Source organism: Elgaria multicarinata, chromosome 15 (assembly GCF_023053635.1).
Source record: "Elgaria multicarinata webbii isolate HBS135686 ecotype San Diego chromosome 15, rElgMul1.1.pri, whole genome shotgun sequence".
Lineage (NCBI taxonomy): Eukaryota > Metazoa > Chordata > Lepidosauria > Squamata > Anguidae > Elgaria > Elgaria multicarinata.
This window is the reverse complement of record NC_086185.1, coordinates 32,638,263-32,656,694: the sequence shown is the minus strand read 5'-3', so window position 1 is coordinate 32,656,694 and position 18,432 is coordinate 32,638,263. Positions and strand designations below refer to the sequence as shown.

Sequence of the window (18,432 nt, the reverse complement as noted above, 5' to 3'; positions counted from 1 at the left end):
AACAGCACTTTTCCGCTCACGTCTCTGGGCCACTTCATGCATTGGATTTTTCAAGGGCCTAGGAAAGCTGAAGGGCTGTGACCCCACCTGCACCAGAGCCCCCCCCCCCGTTAAAAGAACACAAAAGCTCTGTTCCATCCTGTTCCTTGGCAGTCTCTTTTTGCCGATCTCTCCAAATTCTCACTGACTGACCCATGGGCACTTGAGCGCTTGCTGGAAGGGAGGCACTTTGCTTTGCACAAGGCGCCATTCTCCTCTGCCGCAGAGTTGCTGAGCAGAAATGGGTGGGAAAGGAGACACCGCCAGCCAAGCATGTGTTTTACACATTTCCCAAACATGCCAAGTTGAGCAGGAAATCGTTCGCCATTTCCTCTCCCTCCTGCCTTAACAATTCAGAGCACATTTTGGAAGTCCACCAGTCCAGAGGAGAGGAGAGAGGGAGGGAGAGGAAGGGACGAGAGAGGGAGGGATGAGAGAGAGAGAGAGGCAGTGTGGCAAGAAGCAGGCGCCCAGGTCAAAAACCTAATCTTGATCCAAAAGGTGCATAGGGTTGCTTCCTATTTTTGGGTGGTGGTGGCTTTTTGTGTGTGTGTGTGGCAGGGCGTTTCTGACCCCCCCCCCCATTTTTTGTTTCTATTTTTAAAGCCAGGGATGACCACATACCACCCACAGGTTCCCCATCTAGCACCAGCTCATTCCCCAGGGAAATTGTTTTCAGTTGTAACAACGTCTGTTGGATATCACCAAATAATTTAGTTCCATGAATAGATTGCACAACTTGTGACCCACCGAGCTGAACACAGTCCACTAAAGGCTGGATAAAGCCCTGATAATGTCTTCCTGCCCAGGACTTGTGGGCTGCCTTCAGGTTGGGAGGTGACCAGTGGTACCAGCAAAACCGCTCAAGGAGCTTTGGCTGTTGGGCGGTATAAAAATGCAATAAATAAAAAAATAAATAATAAAAAAATAAAAATAAAAATGCAATAAATAAATAAAAATAAAAAACCCTGCTTTTCTACTCTCCTTAGTCCACTTGGACAGTCACAGACCTATGCGCCAGCATTCGCAAGAAGAGCAGTGACTGGCGCCAATGCGGCTCAACTCCTGGAATCCTATTCCTGGCTGAGCAGGAGATTTTGCTCAGTGCAACCAGGGATTGGTGGAGGTGGTTTCTGCAGCCCCTGTACTCATAGATCACTCTCTGCTGTCTGTATCTTACATTCCCAGCCCAACTGAGCTGATGTAGCAGCGTGACATGATCTATATTTTTGAATACAGTTACAATATAAATAATACCGAACTAAAAAGAATAAAACAACCAACTGCGATACATGAGTTCGAGGAGGTGGCGGCCACCCGAAAAGGCCTTGCTCCACTCCATGCTCTGTGGCTCCCATGACAGTGAAAACAAACACACCAAGCACAGCAGCCCAAGCCCCTGCGGAGCTTCCTAAGCAAGAACGTGGTTCTAGCGGTTTTATACAGTATAATTTAATTCTGTTTTAAGCCCCCTCAATTCTTCTCAGCGCACTGTGCACAGTGACAGAGAGAGGATTCACATCACAGCCAGGAATGACAGGGCTCAGACCAGGAGCCTTTGTGAGTGAGACACCGGTTCCCTACTCCTTGTGAGTGTGGCACTCTTATGAGTGAGACACCATTTCCCTCCTCCTCTTTTCGGCTATCTGCAGCACAAAGGACAAAACTGCAGGCACCACACCAGTACCGTCCGGGCCCTGGGTGTGATCAAGTGACCCCAGAAATCCAGGCTCCTGCCACGTCCTGCCTATAAAGCTCTCCCTTGGCGGAAGGAAGCCTATCTGACTTTAAGAGGTTTCACCATCTGCATTTAATTAAACCTAATCTTCAAAGTATCTGCCTGCTATTCATGCAGCAGCTTTTACTACCTGGATATCTCCTACTTTGAATGAGAAGGGACTGCAGCATAATTTCCAAAATGGATAAGAATCCAAGGCGACTTCCAGAAAGACTGGAGTTATATCCCCAGCCTCTAAATATAGAAATGCACCACTGGGTGCTAAAAATAGCATGTCCAAAAGGTCTTCAACTCCCACCCCCGATTCCACCGTCTGGTGATGCTTGGCTTCACGGTGACAACTCTTTCAAGGGAACAATAGAGATGGATCGCACACAAAACCTACTTGCCTGTGAAATGTTTTGGTGATCATAATGTGTGTATATGCACAAACGCCTCCAGAGTTTGCAACAGGCCCTTCATCTGATGCAGAGCAGCAGGGTTTTTTTTAGTGTGCAGTTGGACACAAAATGTGCAGTTGGGGAAAGAATGTGCAGTTAGAAATCTGATAATGTGCAGTTGGAAAAAATGGTGAAAAAAAATAAGACACATGTTATGTGTTTGTTAAGAACTTAACAATAGACAAAGTCAGGAATGGCATGGAACACAAATTATATAAGGATGCAGGTGAAAGGTGTTGGATCCTGTGACAGTGTTGTCAAAATAGATGTGGGGGCAGAGTCAGCACTTGGGTCTATTGCATGGTCTGGACCCTCTGTCTGTGTCTCTGTCCTGTGTACTGTTGCTGGTTAGCATCCGCTTCAGGTTGGGAGGTTGTCTATAGTCTCTCTTCATAGGACTTTGTTTCCAGACCCCTGATCATCCCAGTTGCCCTCCTCTGAACACGCTCCAGCTTGTCTGTGTCCTTCTTGAATTGTGGAGCCCAGAACTGGACGCAATACTCTAGATGAGGCCTAACCAGGGCCGAATAGAGAGGAATCAGTACCTCACGTGATTTGGAAGCTATACTTCTATTAATGCAGCCCAAAATAGCATTTGCCTTTCTTGCAGCCATATCGCACTGTTGGCTCATATTCAGCTTGCGATCTACAACAATTCCAAGATCCTTCTCGTTTGTAGTATTGCTGAACTAAGTATCCCCCATCTTGTAACTGTGCCTTTGGTTTCAATTTCCTAAATGCAGAACTTGGCATTTATCCCTATTAAATTTCATTCTGTTGTTTTCAGCCCAGCACTCCAGCCTATCAAGATCACTTTGAAGTTTGTTTCTGTCTTCCAGGGTATTAGCTATCCCACCCAATCTGGTGTCATCTGCAAAATTGATAAGCCTTCCCTGCACCTCCTCATCCAAATCATTAATAAAAATGTTGAAGACCACTGGGCCCAGGACTTATCCATGCGGTACCCCACTTGTTGCCTCTCCCCAGTTTGAGAAGGTCCAATTGATTCTGTAGGCAACTGTGAATCCACCGATTCTACCGATTCTGTAGGCAACTGTGAATCCACCTAATAGTTGTTCCATCTAGCCCAATTTTAGCTAGTTTGTTAATCAGAATATCATGGGGCACTCTGTCAAAAGCTTTGCTGAAATCAAGATATATGACATCCACAGCATTCCCACAGTCCACAAGGGAGGTTACCCGATCAAAAAATGAGATCAAATTAGTCTGACAGGACTTGTTCCTGACAAATCCATGTTGGCTTCTAGTGATCACCGCATTGATTTCAAGGTCTTTACAGATTGACTTCTTTATAATCTGCTCCAGAATTTTCCCAGGGATGGATGTCAGACTGACTGGTCTGTAGTTCCCAGGTTCCTCCTTTTTGCCCTTTTTGAAGATAGGGACAACGTTAGCCCTCCTCCAGTCGTCCGGCACCTCACCCATCTTCCATGATTTTGCAAAGATAATAGACAAAGGTTCTGAGAGTTCTTCCGCTAGCTCCTTCATTACTCTAGGATGCAGTTCATCGGGGCCTGGAGATTTGAACTCATTCAAGGAAATTAGGTGTTCTTTGACCATTTGTTTATCAATCTCACATTGCAATCCTGCCTCCTCAACTTCTGCTTCACTTTTTCCAGGGGGGTCATAGACCCGCTTTTGGGAGAAGACTGAGGCAAAGTAGGAATTGAGCACTTCAGCCTTTTCTTTGTCATCTGTTATCAATTTGCCATCCTCATTAAGCAGTTGAACCACCATTTCTTTCCTCTGTCTTTTACTACTCACGTATCTGAAGAAAGCCTTTTTATTGCTTTTAGCATCCCTTGCTAACCTCAGCTCATTCTCTGCTTTAGCCTTCCTGACGCCATTTCGGCACTTCTGCGCCACCTGTCTGTACTCTTCTTTTGTAGCCTGGCCTTCCTTCCACTTCCTATATGTATCCTTTTTTGTTTTCAGGTCATCTCTAAGCTTTTTGTGGAGCCACATTGTTTTCCTCTGTTGTCTTCTATCTTTTCTCCTTGTTGGAATTGTTTGTAACTGTGCCTTTAAAATTTCCTTTTTTAAATACTCCCACCCATCCTGCACTCCTTTTCTCATTAGGCTCACTTGCCATGGGACCTTACTTATTATAGTTCTGAGTTTATTAAAATCAGCTTTCCTAAAATCCAGAGTACGAGTATGGCTACACTCAACTTTTGTCTCCTTCATAATCAAGAATTCAAGTATGACGTGGTCACTTTCCCCCAGAGTTCCCGTAACTGCCACTTTATCCACTAAGTCATCCCTATTGGTCAATATCAAGTCAAGGATTGCCGATCCTCTAGTTCCTTCCTCCACTTTCTGTAGGAGAAAGTTATCACCCACACATGTCAGGAATTTCTTGGAAGGGACGCTTTTGGCAGTATTGGTCTCCCAACAGACATCAAGGTAATTGAAGTCCCCCATCACTACTACATCACACTTCCTTGAAACACTGGCAGTTTGTTTCTCAACAGTTTCGTCTGGGGCAGGGTTGAGGGGGGAGATGTCTGACAGGGCGTTTGTGGAGTTGCAAAATTTGCTTTAACCCCCCCCCCCCGCAAAGCAGTAATAAAAATACATCACGGGGGGAGGGGGAGGTGCTGCCAGGTTTGAGGGGGTCCAAGGAAAGCTGCCCACCAGAGACCGCACACCCGGCCCGGGCTGCAGTCCCCCCCCACTCTGCCCACTGCTGACGCGGCAGCTTCGCTTTCCCTCCCCAACCCCCTTGCTTGCCTCCCTGTCTACAGGCTTGCTTGCTCAGCAGCAGACATGCTTCCTGGGCTGTATGCAGCAGCGGCAGCCCAGGCAGGTGGGCACAATAACTGGTAAGGTAACTGTGCTATATAACCACATCACGCACACGTTACTTTCCTGCCATCTGCGAAGTGGGCGGCTCCTACCAGCCAGGTCCATTTCAGTAAAAACGCTGCTAGAAGCTACGCAGCTGGTTGTAAAGTCATTCCCCCCCTTTGCACTTTAAAATCCAAGTGTCAGTTTTGCTGAGGCGTCAGCAGTGGTACCGGCTCTGGGGTGACCCCCTAGATGTTATTTGCCCTCCCATCCCCTGAGCCCAGTGCAGAGGCTGATGGGCCTTAAGGTCCAGACCTAGCTGAGCCACTGTGTGTGGGGAAAAATCTTTTAAAAATCCCTGCAATTTTGCACTTAGTGGACAGGCACTGAATATAACATGATTGGCCAGACATCTCCAGGTGTGAATAACCCCGCTCTTGCTGTCACATTTCTTCCCTCCTTGCTTCTGCAGATCAACGACAGGACCTTCCATCTGACCCCCCCGCTTTCTCTTTGTTCCTGCACTTCTGGGATTCCTGCTCATGACATCTCTGGCAATGTATCTCCAAACTCAATTATGGATACCTGCTGCTATTTCACTTCTGAGTCCGACAAGTAAATCCAGTTGCGCAAATTGGATGGTGGTTTTGCAAACAAACAATGTTTGGGGGCTGACGTGAGCCAGGCCTCTGGCAGGATGTGTGCTTTATCACTTGCTGAAACGATGAAGAAGTGAAAAGAAGCGAAAAGAAGACTGAGAAGTGCTTCAAGAATCAGCCTGGTGAACTTTTTCCCACAGCAAATGCTGTGTATTGTGTCCTGCTGCCGCCGCCAGCACATTACAGGAAACTGGAAGAAGATCTGGAGACAGAAACTCTGTGGCATGGATAATGCCAGTGCCTATACTACTACTCGGGATCTCAGGCACTACAGTGCAGCTATTATGTGCCACGCCACGCACAGCTGAGCTGCAGGTGCCAGGTTACAAGCCAGAATGGTCTCCAGCATACCAGCTCTTACACCAGGGTCACAATTAAAGGTGCATTCCTAAGACGTTTTCTGGAGTGATGGGTACACTCCCTTAGGCTCAATTCAGAATTGGCTTTGGTGGTTAAGAATGCTCTCAGCAAGCACCAGAAAAATGCTTGTCTGTTTTACTGAGAGTTTTCCCCCTGGCTCATGTTGCAGCACATTCTTCTGCAGGCATGTACATGACCATGCTGCCTTCTATTAGGATTGTAGTTTGGTTCCACCTGTCCTGCTCCTAATCCTGCAGGACCAGCAATGGTGGAGAGCCATTCAGAAGTGCCTCTAAATAAACTAACACACCTGGAAACAAGAGAGAGGTTTGGATCAAGGCAACCATCACCTAAAATGTTTTCCAGCCACAATAAGGTGAATTGACCAAAACAGAGAATATATTCTCCAGATAACTGCCTGCTTCATCAGGTGGTCTGGTGATGTAGTTCACAGCAACCAATAAGGGTTTTGTCAAGTGTGTCATCCCGAGTAGCAGTGAGAAGTGGCTTCAGCTGTTGGGCAGTATAAACATGTAATAAATACATAAATAAACAAACCAGATCAAAGATCTCCAGACCAACACCACAAGGCATGGAGGTGCTAGACCATCCACAAGTCCTACCACTGAGCCTCTGAGCTGGAAGCCTCTGGAGCAAAAGACCATCAAAATGAATAAGCACCCTCTAGCCAAGGCTCCTTCAAGACTCCTACACCAACGGCCTCCATGCTAGCCACATCTACCAGCACAGGCAACAAGCAAGATGGCAGCTGATGTAGGGCTGAGTGCTAGGCTCCAGGCCCAAGTGCTACTGCTTTAAGACTCCCCACTTTTCATGTAGAGGGCAGAGCCAGGGAGGGATGGCCTGGCCCAAGAGTGATATTGATTTCAATCCAGGCCTACTTTGGGGCTGTCCAGCAGCTGCCATTACACCTGCTTGAGTAATGCCATGCTCAGATAGTCGCTTGCGCCCTCTGGGGTCCTACTCTGGTCAGGGCAAGGCAATAAGAGGTTATTTTATTTATTTTATTTATTTAGTTATTACATTTTTATACTGCCCAATAGCAGAAGCTCTCTGGGTGGTTCACAAAAATTAAAACCATAATAAAACAACCAACAGTCTAAAAACACAAAACACAAAATACAGTATAAAAAGCACAACCAGGATAAAACCACGCAGCAGAAATTGATATAAGATTAAAATACAGAGTTAGAACAGTAAAATTTAAATTTACGTTAAAATTAAGTATTAAAATACTGAGAGAATAAAAAGGTCTTCAGCTGGCAACGAAAGGAGTACAATGTAGGCGCCAGGCGGACCTCTCTGGGGAGCTCATTCCACAGCTGGGGTGCCACAGCGAAGAAAACCCTCCTCCTAGTAGCAACCCATTAAACAGAAATAATGTCTGTGCATGTGCCTACAAGTCTTTGAGCATATGGGTAGCTGAAGGCTACTGAGGGCTACTTCAAATTAGCATTCAAGGGTGGGCAAAACATTAAGGGGAAAGGGCACTCAATTTGTAACACACTCCAGCATTATCAGCTAGGCAAATTTGCATACCAGGCCAGACGACTGCACATTTCAGTGCTAGTATTCTTTTTAGGTGAACCCAAAATTGGCGTGTGTGTGCGTATGCATGCACAACATGCATCAGGGAGCTGGATTCCCCGTAGCCTGCTCTTTCGTGCATGCTCAGTGTGCCTCTGCATCTCAGGGCTACTTCACAGGTGGTTTTACTTTTTAGGTGTGCAGCTAAGATGTTTTAAGAGTTTACTAAAAGTGTAACGTTTAAATGCAAAAACACACACAGAAGTAGAACTTAGTTTTCCCACCAGATAATGTATGGCATGGCTCCCATTCAAATCACTCTATTGTCTCACAACCCTTTGGGTACTAAATCAAATGGCAGACAGAAAAACGAAGGGATGAAACGTGACTGAGTACTGTCCATATCCAACTCTTCATGAGAACATAATTATGAGAGTATCTCACTGCAGGGGAGGAGCCTGAAATTTTTTAGACTTTAGACAACTTCATCATACAACAGGAGAGCAGAGACTCTGTCTCTAGAGCTGCCCAGCAAAAAGTCCCCATGTCAGGCAGAATGAAGACAGGCATTCCCTGTTGTTGACCACCATGCATGAAGCTCTTCCTTCACTCCGCGTTGTCTTTGTTTGCCTTCCATTATGTCACCACATAGCCAAATCGAAGAAAGCATTAGCTCAGTGGTAGAGCCAGGATGAACTCACAATGACCGCATAGTTTGAAGCAGGGATTACTATAATACTTCTCCTACGGCAGGGGAAGTGAAGGAGGGCAGAGACTTTGGGAAAGATTAAGGGAAAGAAGGGCTGATTGGTGATAGTTGGAGGGATGGAAGTAGGTAGGTCATTGAGTACCGATCTGACAGAGCAGAAGAAGATAACATAAAGAAGAAAGCAGACCAACAGGACTAGGGATGTCTCAAGCGCCCAACTGAGTCTGGTAATCTGAGGGACTCCCTCACATCTGTGCCCCCAGACCCCGTTGGGCGGCAGTGGCATGGACCCATGCTAAGGTGCTAGCGAAACCCCAGCGAGCACTCGGCAGCTGTCTGCCCTGATGCCCAAATTGCTCACTTTCCCGCGCTTTGTCAACAGGGCCTCCGCTGTGTAGCTGGGGAACCCCAGGAATTGTAGAACTTTTCTCTCTCCAAACATGCATAGTATTGCACCCTAAATCTCTAAGTGGCATTCTATGCATTACAGAGGCGGTGGATGCGCTGAGATGATTGAATTCTGGACTGCGCCTCTTGAGACTGCTCAGTTATACTACTTCAGACTGGAAGTACGGGGAGGGCATATTTTTAATGCACCCCCAAGTAATAAACTACCTGCTTGTAATAAACTAGAAACATTGGAGAGGCAAAGTTAGTTTAGCCCACCTATTTCACTACATGCAGAAAGCTTTTTACACCAGGGGATATATCCACACACCATGCAATGTGAAGCGATACAGTCCAGAATTCTATCACCTCATTCTTAGCAACTTCAGTAGAATATATCCAGAAACATTCAGGTGACTGGCTGAGCTGTGGTTATAAATGTGGTGTTAAGTTAGAACATAGAATCACATAACTATAGAATAAAAAGGGGGCATTTAGGCCATCGACTCCAACCCCCCACCCCCCGCTTAGCGCAGGAATCAAGTTTAAAGCATCCAACAGCTCGCTGTGGAGTCTGGGCTTGAACGCCCCCAGCAACGGAGAGCCCCCCCACTGCCCTAAGCAGTTGGTTCCACGGCTATTGCCATCCCTATTAGGAAGTTGCAGTTCTCTTCTAGATGACAACCCTTCAGATACTTGAAAAGTGCTGTCTTAGCCCCACCCCGCCTTCTCTTCTCAAGGCAAACTTATCCAATTCCTTTCATCTTTCCTTGAAAAGCTTTATTTATAGTCCCCTGCTCATCTTTGCTGCCAGTTTTATTATTCTTAGCATCCCTCACCAAACTCAGCTCATTCTTGCCCATCCTGACACCAACGCTGCAATTCTAGACTCTCTGCCTTAGTGACCTGCCTCTCCGCTCGCTCCCTGCAGGTGACCTGTCAGTGGGGATGTGTGAATCAGCCAAATTCAAAGCTCATTCTGACTAGAGTCCATATCAGACCGTGAGCATCGTTTTTCCTTTTTGCATGAAAACCTGTGTGTATTTCTGTGCACATTTCCCCAAAAGTACGCATCAATTGTGCACATCTTTGAAATGTAGGCATTCCTCTTCCATCGATCAAAGCCTATTTGTGCACCTTTTTCACATGCATGCATACTGTGAAGCACAGTGTTTTTGCTCCCCAAATCACATTGCAAACTTGGAAATTTACGGACTGCATCCAAGTCCATGTTTGGTCCAGAAGAGGCAAACTGGGTAAATCCTGACCCAAATGAACTGCAATGAATTCCTCATACATCCCTACCTTGCAGTGTGCCATATGGTGCAATGTAGAAAAACCAGAGCACAGAATCCCTTTGTAATGACGGAGAGGGAAACACATCAGCGGGAACGACGCGTCTGGATCCCCAATGCTAGTGCATCGGCTGGTGGAGCAAAAAGTGCCTTTTTGCTAAATGATATCATAAAAATGGCAGATGACTTATTACTGCCAGAAGCCAGTGCCTTTAGCAGATGTTCGCGTTAACAGAAAAATTACGATTGGCATTGGTTGGCTGCCCTCTGAAAATCCCAGCCGTGCTTCTTTGATTTACAGCTGTGGTTATATTACCAAATATATGGGCTTTGAACCGTTGGACCTTTTAAAGCCCAGACCATTCAGCCTAATGAAATTTCCTATTTCCCTGTAATTTCTAAATGAGAAATGAAAATCACACCATGCCAGGGATTCATAGGAAACAACTGATCCCAGGCCTGAGAAGAGCCGCCTGGGCAGAAAAGCCATCTTTGGGGTTTGGGAGAAGGAAGGGAGGACGTTGCGTGCTGGTTTTCAGGTGGCGATCAGATCTTGCTAGAAGTGCCATTAGCATGTTTGCTGGGTGGGATGGGGGGGGAGAGAAGAGAAAGGAAGTTCCAGCCCTTCTCCCCCACCACTGCCCAGCCCACTCTCTTAATTCTCTCTTTAACCATTGCATTTCTCCCATGGGACTCTGTCTTGCTTTGAAGACATGATGGAACCTTGCTTCCCTGAGCAGATAAAAGAGAGTTAACAATGACACTGCGATCTACAAAAGTTCTTTTGTATTGTTCAAAACAAGGCAATTACCTTCAGCAGCTCTTTTGAAAAAGACTTTGCAGCTCCCACAGGTCAGAGCCCCATAGTGGCATCCAGAAGCTTCATCCCCACAGATCAAGCATGTCTTCTGTGGTGGGAAGTAATAGTCAATGGGCAGGACGTGGTCCCTTGCAGGATCCAACCTGTGGAGGCAAAAGAGAAAGAAGGACAAGCGTCAGCAGATGTAGGGCATCCATAACAACTACTGGACAGAGATCAGCATGCTGTCAGAGGTGAAGATTTAGCATAACGGAGGTGAAGATTTAGCATAACGTTCACAGAATCGGCAGTGATCACATTGGTTGGAGCTGCTGGACCAGGCCTGCCCAGCCCCTGCACCCCACAAGCTGAACACAGCCCAGCAGCCATGTATGGTAGCCCTCAAAGGAGCCAGGACCTGATCAAACCTCATGTCTGTGTTGCCCACCAATTAAATCCATTTACCCGTTTATTTTACGATAGTTTACATGATGTTTTGGAATCGTTAACAGTTCTCAAAGCCATTCACAGTAAAAAATCAGACTTATAGGCAAACCAAGTCACCTCCTCGATGACAGATCTGGAATACCAAGTACTGTTGTGGCTCTGGCACCAGGACCTGGCATGTTGGGGCAAGTGCCATGGCCTGCACAGGTCCCACAGCATCATTCCCTTTTCTCAGCGGAACAGTGTTGGGTGAACTGCCTGCAGCCACCACCGTCTTTATTACCTCAAAGATATTCTGTAGTCATGAAGATGGCACTGCAACCACTTTACTCAATGCTTCTCTTCTCAGCAGTGGGCTGAACATGGTGTTCAGTGGAACCCACACTGGAGGCTGTAGAACCCACGGCCTCCAGCCAGCAGCAACATCAGCCTGGCACTGAGAAGGGCTGAGCATAGTGGCCGCAGCCACTACCACCTCCTTGATTTCCTGAAGGACGGCAGCAGGGTGATGCCGGGGGGAGGGGGGGCGCAACTTTCCAGAGTTTTAGTTTGGGAGGCGTACTAAGAATTCTCAGATAGAAATCCCAAGCCCCCATCACAAAGTGTAGCATCTGGAGTTCCCTGAGGAACCAGAATGGTGGCAAAACCATCGTAGTGCAACCCTCTGCATCCACAGAAGGCCCACTGATTCTGCTTAAGTAGAAGCACACTTATTAAAAAGTACAATCCCTAAGTACTCAACAGTACTTATGGTGTACTATACATTTTTAGTTTAGATATAAACCCATTCAATTGTTAACTTGGGGGGGGGGAGAAGCCTATCTGTGATCAGTGATATTTCGTGGAAGTTCACCATTGCCTATTTTTCCATGTGATGGTTTCAAATGGCAAATGGGCCATTTGGGTCATCTACATATGAGAGAGCCTGTTACCCTCCTGAAAATGTCTTTGTTTGTAAACTAGACCAAAAGCTTCTTACTTAATTATTTGAGAGCTTTGCATTCTGCTTTTCCAGTTCATGAGTTGCGCGCGCGCTCACACACACACACACACACACACACACACACATACACACATTCTAAACAATGTATGAATATTGGCTATGGTTGTGTAGACGAGGAATCATCAACACAGCTTGACCCAAGCTTTTTTTATTGCAGAAGGGGCTAACAACAATGTTACATTTGTCTCATTTGTTTACATCCTGCAGTGATCAAGCTTTATCCCCTTCCCCTCCCTCAAACCCCCCCCCCCACACCATCCTCACCATGGCGTATTTGAGAAAGGACAGCATGGTGCCCTGTGGAGCAAATAAGCCAAGCCACCTGCAACACCAAAATGCAATTCTCTTCTCTCCCCTTGCCCCTGCCCCCAGCCTCAAGGGTTTTATAGCGAAGCATCTTGCATAAAAGGCACCATCTAAAAGACAGAAATCCTCCATTTTTACCTGTTGAGCTTCTGCCTATTAAGTGATTGTTAGACGGAATCAAAAGCTTTGGCACAGGAAATGAGAGGGAGACATATTACAAATACACCATAAGCTTTTAATGTTCTTTAACAGTGATATAGTCTATTTCAAGTATCTTTATTTGGAAGATTCATCTCAATGATGGAAGTAATTGTATATTTCCTAGTAATATATGCATGAAGGTCCTGGCGCCTGTTGCTGAATGGGACTTGGGGGTCTTAAAGAATGATACACAGCCAACTAGCCTGCAAGACCAGACCAGGAGGTGATATTGTGACATAAGACAAGTTATGGTCTTGTGTCACAATATCACATCAAAAGTTGTGGTTTTTAAAAGTATCACAAAAATACAAACATTACAAGACTACAGAGAGAAATTGCTTGGCATTAAAGGATTTGAAATAAAATGCTTCAAGAGCATTATTGTAGCATGAAAAAATATATTTTGAGACTTTGAGCTTTATCAAACCAGCCTTATAGTATGCTTTCACCTGAAATCAATTCAATGGGCTCAGATGACGTCATCCTTATAATCTGCTGTGGGGGCGAATTGCATTCAAGGTACTCGCATGATGGCGACCATGTCCTGCTGTGGTTGCGGTCCTTCCCCCACTCCAAATGACGTCTTTTGGTGCGCGGAAAGTCTGGTTCTTCCGGGCATGCGAAAGCACTCTGCTCAAACTGCAACATATATTTTCATCCCTTGTTTTGAATCTGTGTGTTTTCAAGGGGCGGTATTGCTGACGAAAGAGAGGGGGCGTGCCTTTTCTACAGCGGGTGTTTATAAATTCCTATTCAAATCCTTTCCACCTCTTGCTTCCTGGCTGCTGGGTCTATTGTACCTTGGATTCTCCACCTTTGCTTCATGACTTGCTTTGGGGTGGGGGTGGGGGTGGGGGTGGGGGAAGCAAGCAAGTGTGGAAGCATTGGTAACACCATAGAGGGGGGGCTGCTCCTTTCCCTTGTGATTGGAAGTGCCTGACAAGGGGAACACAATGCAACCTCCAGTAGCAGGTGATAGGAGTTTTAGTTGATTAATCAATTGAACTCTATGGGATTTTTAAAATGGAAATTAAACAAATGCTTACATATCTGTAAGTTTTAAAGCTAAAGAGATACAAATCAGCACAGTGGTATGTCTTAAGGAGTGCTTTCAGCATACCAAATTTGAATCAGATTGGGTCATCCGTTGATTTTTTATGATTTTTTAATGGAAATTAAACAAATGCTTATATCTGTGTAGGTTTTAAAGATAAAGAGATCAAAATAAACTTCTTCTGTTATGCCTCACCCTGGTCTGGAGTCAACGACTTAACTTTCTTGGCACCTCAACTTTCTTCATTTTTGAGAGGAAGAATGTGGAGTAGAGGTGGTTTGGCTCCTGTGTGTGCAATCCTGTGTATGTTTCAGGGTTGCAACTTGAGAGCCTTTTGCTTTTTAAGAATAAACTACCTGTTACAGAACAACGAAAGAGAGCAAGTTCCACCCACACCTATCTTTTTGCCCCTGCTTTCCTCCCAGCTTCATGACTTTAACACATCTTATTTAACTAACCAGACTAACACTGCTGTCAGCCACCTGCTACTGTTCATGAACAGCATCAATTGAGCAAAATGGGAGCATGGGAAGGACCCATTCCATGAAGACTCTTTGCAAGAGAGGGGGAGAGATTATGCACTCCATGGGGCGGAAGGAACACCAAAGGTGCAGCAGAAGCTCAGAGGATCTCAGGACACACCCAGGCAGTTATTATTCCCAATTGCATCTGTTCGACCCACCACATGCCTTCTTGACCCTTGCCCATCATGGCTTATTCGAGCCAGCCATAGGGGGCTGATGGATCAGGTGAGTGGTGAATGCATCTCTGTGGGATGGTGTGGTTCCTGCTGCCTTGAAGGAGGCAATGGTGCAATCACTCCTGAAAAACCTTCCCTTGACCCAGAGATTTATGGTAACTATTGCCTGGTCGCCAATACCCCATTTTTGAGCAAGGTGCTCGAGAGGGTGGTGGTGTCTCAACTGCAGGCCCTCTTGGATGAAACTGATTATCTGGACCCATTCCAGACTGGATCCAGGCCTGGTTTTGGAATGAAATTGGCCTTGGTCGCCCTAATGGATGACCTCCTTCGGGCAAGGAACAGGGTCAGTGAGACCCTGTTACTAATCCTTGATCACTCAGCGGCTTTTGATACTGTTGACCATGGTATCCTCCTGGAACACTTCCGTGAGTTGGGTGTTGGAGGCACTAATTTACAGTGGTTCAGCTCATACTTGTGGGGTTGGTTCCAGAAAATAGCATCGGGGGAATGTACTTCTGACCCAAGGCAGTTGAACCATGGGGTGCCACAGGCACCATCCTTTCCCCAATGTTATTTAATATCTATATGAAGTCATTGGGAGCAGTCATCAGGAGATTTGGGGCAAGGTGTCACCAGTATGCTGATGACACCCAGCTCTATTTCTCTGTAACATCTGAATCGGGGGAGGCTGTGCTTGGATGGCATGCAACACGCGCACGCGCACGCACACCGAGGAGTCCATGGCCTGAAGCTGGTGCTGCACATGGATTCGTGATAAGCCCAGCCCTTTTCTCCTAGGAGAAAATTTAGCCCCACACCAAATTCCTAACACCGCCATTCCGGGGACTTTTTCCACGCATACATTTCCTGAAGCATCCCTCCTCTCCCAGGAAAGCTGGCTAGCTTGAGTCTGCCGGCTGCAACAAGAATGAAGGAGGGAGGCTAAGGCCTCCTGCCTATTCTCTGCTCCAGCTGGTTTGTTGAAGACCTCTGCATTCCTCCTCTCAACAACTCAGTGCATTTTTCATTATTATCTTATTATTATTATTATTATTATTATTATTAATTTTGGGTTTTTTTATTTTAAACATCACCAACACAGACATCACATATAATACATATGAGCAAAAGTATACATAAAACAACAACACTTACAGTAAAAACATTTAAGGGTAAGGTTAAAGTATATTTTTGGCCCTCTTCATGCCAGAAATGCTAACTAATTTCTTAATTACCATTTATACGTCAATCAAATCCAGTTCTTTCTTATGACTAATCTGAATCTCATACACTGGATTCACAAAATCATACTTCATTTCTCTCTAATTCTTTAATTACAATTAATACTTCGACCACGTTTATTTCTTCTCTCTTCCCCATCTTAATACTAAAATCCACAAATACATCATTTTTCTCTGTCTCTTTCAGATGTTCTATCAAAGGTTTCCATTCCAGCATAAACCTAGTTGTTGACCTCATTTTTCATTATTATCTGATGAGGCATTAAGGCTGGGGCTGGGGATTTAGCCATGTCCACACAACAGGTCTGTGGCACAGGCAGGAATCTCCTAAGGTTCAAGAAGGCAGATCTCTCAGAATTCAGCGTGAGCAAGCTTTGTTTTGTTTTACTTTACATGAAAAAATCTACACCAATAGTTGCAGGCCTGGTACTGATTTGTGCCCTTGATTGCCAATTTCCAGAACTGGTTTATCGTGTGCAAATCCCAAGCCAGCAGAGGGAGAGAGCCCTGCCGAAATGGGAGATAGGCTGCCGGGGTTGGGGAGAGAGGGAGGGGGGGGAGAGAGGGGGAGAGAGAGAGAGGGGGGGGGAGGGAGAGGGAAGAAGAAGCCATGTGAATCAGGGTCAGTTCCCCACTCTCTGCTGATTTTTCCAGTGCAACTCCCGCACAAACGCACTTTTAAAAATGCAAGCCAAGTGTCACAGTAAAGCTTGGAAACCCAGAAAACTAAGATAAGGCAGAGTAAAGCAGACACAACTTGTGTAGGAATGACGTGGGCCCGAGATTCCACCCTGAGTTCATGACTGGAAAGTCAAGGTCGGGAGCCTTCGCATGGCTTTTGGAAGAGGAGTAAGAAACAAACGTTTGCTGTCTTTCTCCTTGATGCAAGATGGGAGCGCGTGATTAGAATGCTTCCCGCTGCTCTCTAGGGACATGAAAGCAGGTGGAAAATGTAGGCATTTTGCAAGTGCCCAAGCACCACTCTACCAGCCAGGTAATCATCATGTGTGTGTCAATAGTTCATTTCAGCAATCAGCCTGGCTTTCACTGCACACTCAATGGGCTGAGGGCAACCTTGAATGAGAAGCAATTTCAACCACTCCCTCCCTCCCTTCCTCCCTGCCCTTGCTTGTGCTAAAAAATCTCCATCCGAGCTATGAGAGAGAGAAACATCCTTTTCAAATGGAGCCAAGTCACAGAAATCTGTAATTCATTTATTCATGCACGGGTTTACAAAGCTCCAAAAAGCAGCTTTCTTTCTTGCATTTGGGATCCTCACAGTAAACCAGAGAGAGACAGAGAGACATGTTGCGTTACCCTCCTGCCACAGGACATTTCCAGTGAGATTTTTTGATGATACGGGCATATAATATACTCAATCATGCTAATTAGATACCACAAAATATAAATACAACAATTTCTCCACCATATTCTATTTGCACCGTAAACAACAAACCCCTTTTCCTTCTTGAATTTGGCATTGTCAGGAGTTCACATGCATCACTTAAGGTGACGAGGTATCCAGGAACGGGTTTTGCAACATTAGAAATCCAGGACACCATCTTGCTAAATACAACATAAGAAGAGCCCTGCTGGATCAGACCCAGGGTTCATCCAGTCCAGCACTCTGTTCACACAGAGGCCAACCAGCCGTCGACCAGGGATGAACAAGCAAGACCTGGTGCAACAGCACCCTCCCACCCATGTTCCCCAGCAACTGGTGCACACAGGCTTATTGCCTCGAATACTGGAGATAGCACACAACCATCAGGGCTAGTAGCCATTGATAGCCTTTGCCTCCAGGAATTTATCCAACCCTCTTATAAAGCCATCCAAATTGGTGGCCATCACTACATCTTGTGGTATGGAGTTCGATAATTTAACTCTGCGCTGTGTGAAGAAGTACTTCCTTTTATTTGTCCTGGATCTCCCACCAATCAGCTTCATGGGGTGCCCCTGGGTTCTAATATTTTGAGAGAGGGGAAAAAATGTCTTCCTATCCACATTCTCCATACCATGCATAATTTTGTACACCTCTATCATGTCTCCTCTTAGCCCCATTTTTTCCAAGCTAAACAATCCTAGTTGATGTAACCTTCCCTCATAGGGGAGATGCTCCAGACCATTAATCATTATAGTTGCCCTTTTCTGCACTTTCTCCAGCTCTATACTATCCTTTTTTAGGTGTGGTGACCAAAACTGTACACAGTTTTCTAAGTGTGGTCGCAGCATAGATTTGTATAAGGGCAGTATGATACTGGTCATTTTATTCTCAGTTCCTTTTCTTATAATGCCTAACATGGAGTTTGCCTTTTTTACAGCGGCCGCACACTTGGTGGACATTTTCATCGAGCTGTTCACCACAATCCCAAGATCTCTTCCTTTGTCAGTCACCACCAGCTCAGATCCCATTAGGTTATACTTGAAGTTGGATTCCCCCCCCCCCCCCCATGTGCATCACCTTACACTTGCTTACACTGAACCGCATCTGCCATTTGGAGGCCCACTCTCCCAGCTTGGAGAGATCCCTTTGGAGTCTTCACAATCCCTTTGTGTTTTAACAACCTTAAGTAATTTGGTGTTGTCAGTAAACTTGGCCACTTCACTGCTCACTCCTAATTCCAGATCATTTATGAACAGTCCCAATACTGATCCCTGTGGGACCCCACTATTTACTTCCCTCCATCGGAAG

At 45.8% G+C, this 18,432-nt stretch overlaps 1 protein-coding gene across 1 annotated transcript in view; it reads right to left on the bottom strand.

Moving 5' to 3' along the window:
* The window catches only part of AR (androgen receptor), a 214,257-nt gene that overhangs the window by 111,099 nt on the left and 84,726 nt on the right, over window positions 1-18,432 (bottom strand). The window contains exon 2 of the mRNA XM_063142096.1: window positions 10,798-10,949. Within this exon, the coding sequence (XP_062998166.1) occupies window positions 10,798-10,949 (152 nt within the window). The remainder of the gene's footprint in view (window positions 1-10,797; window positions 10,950-18,432) is intronic.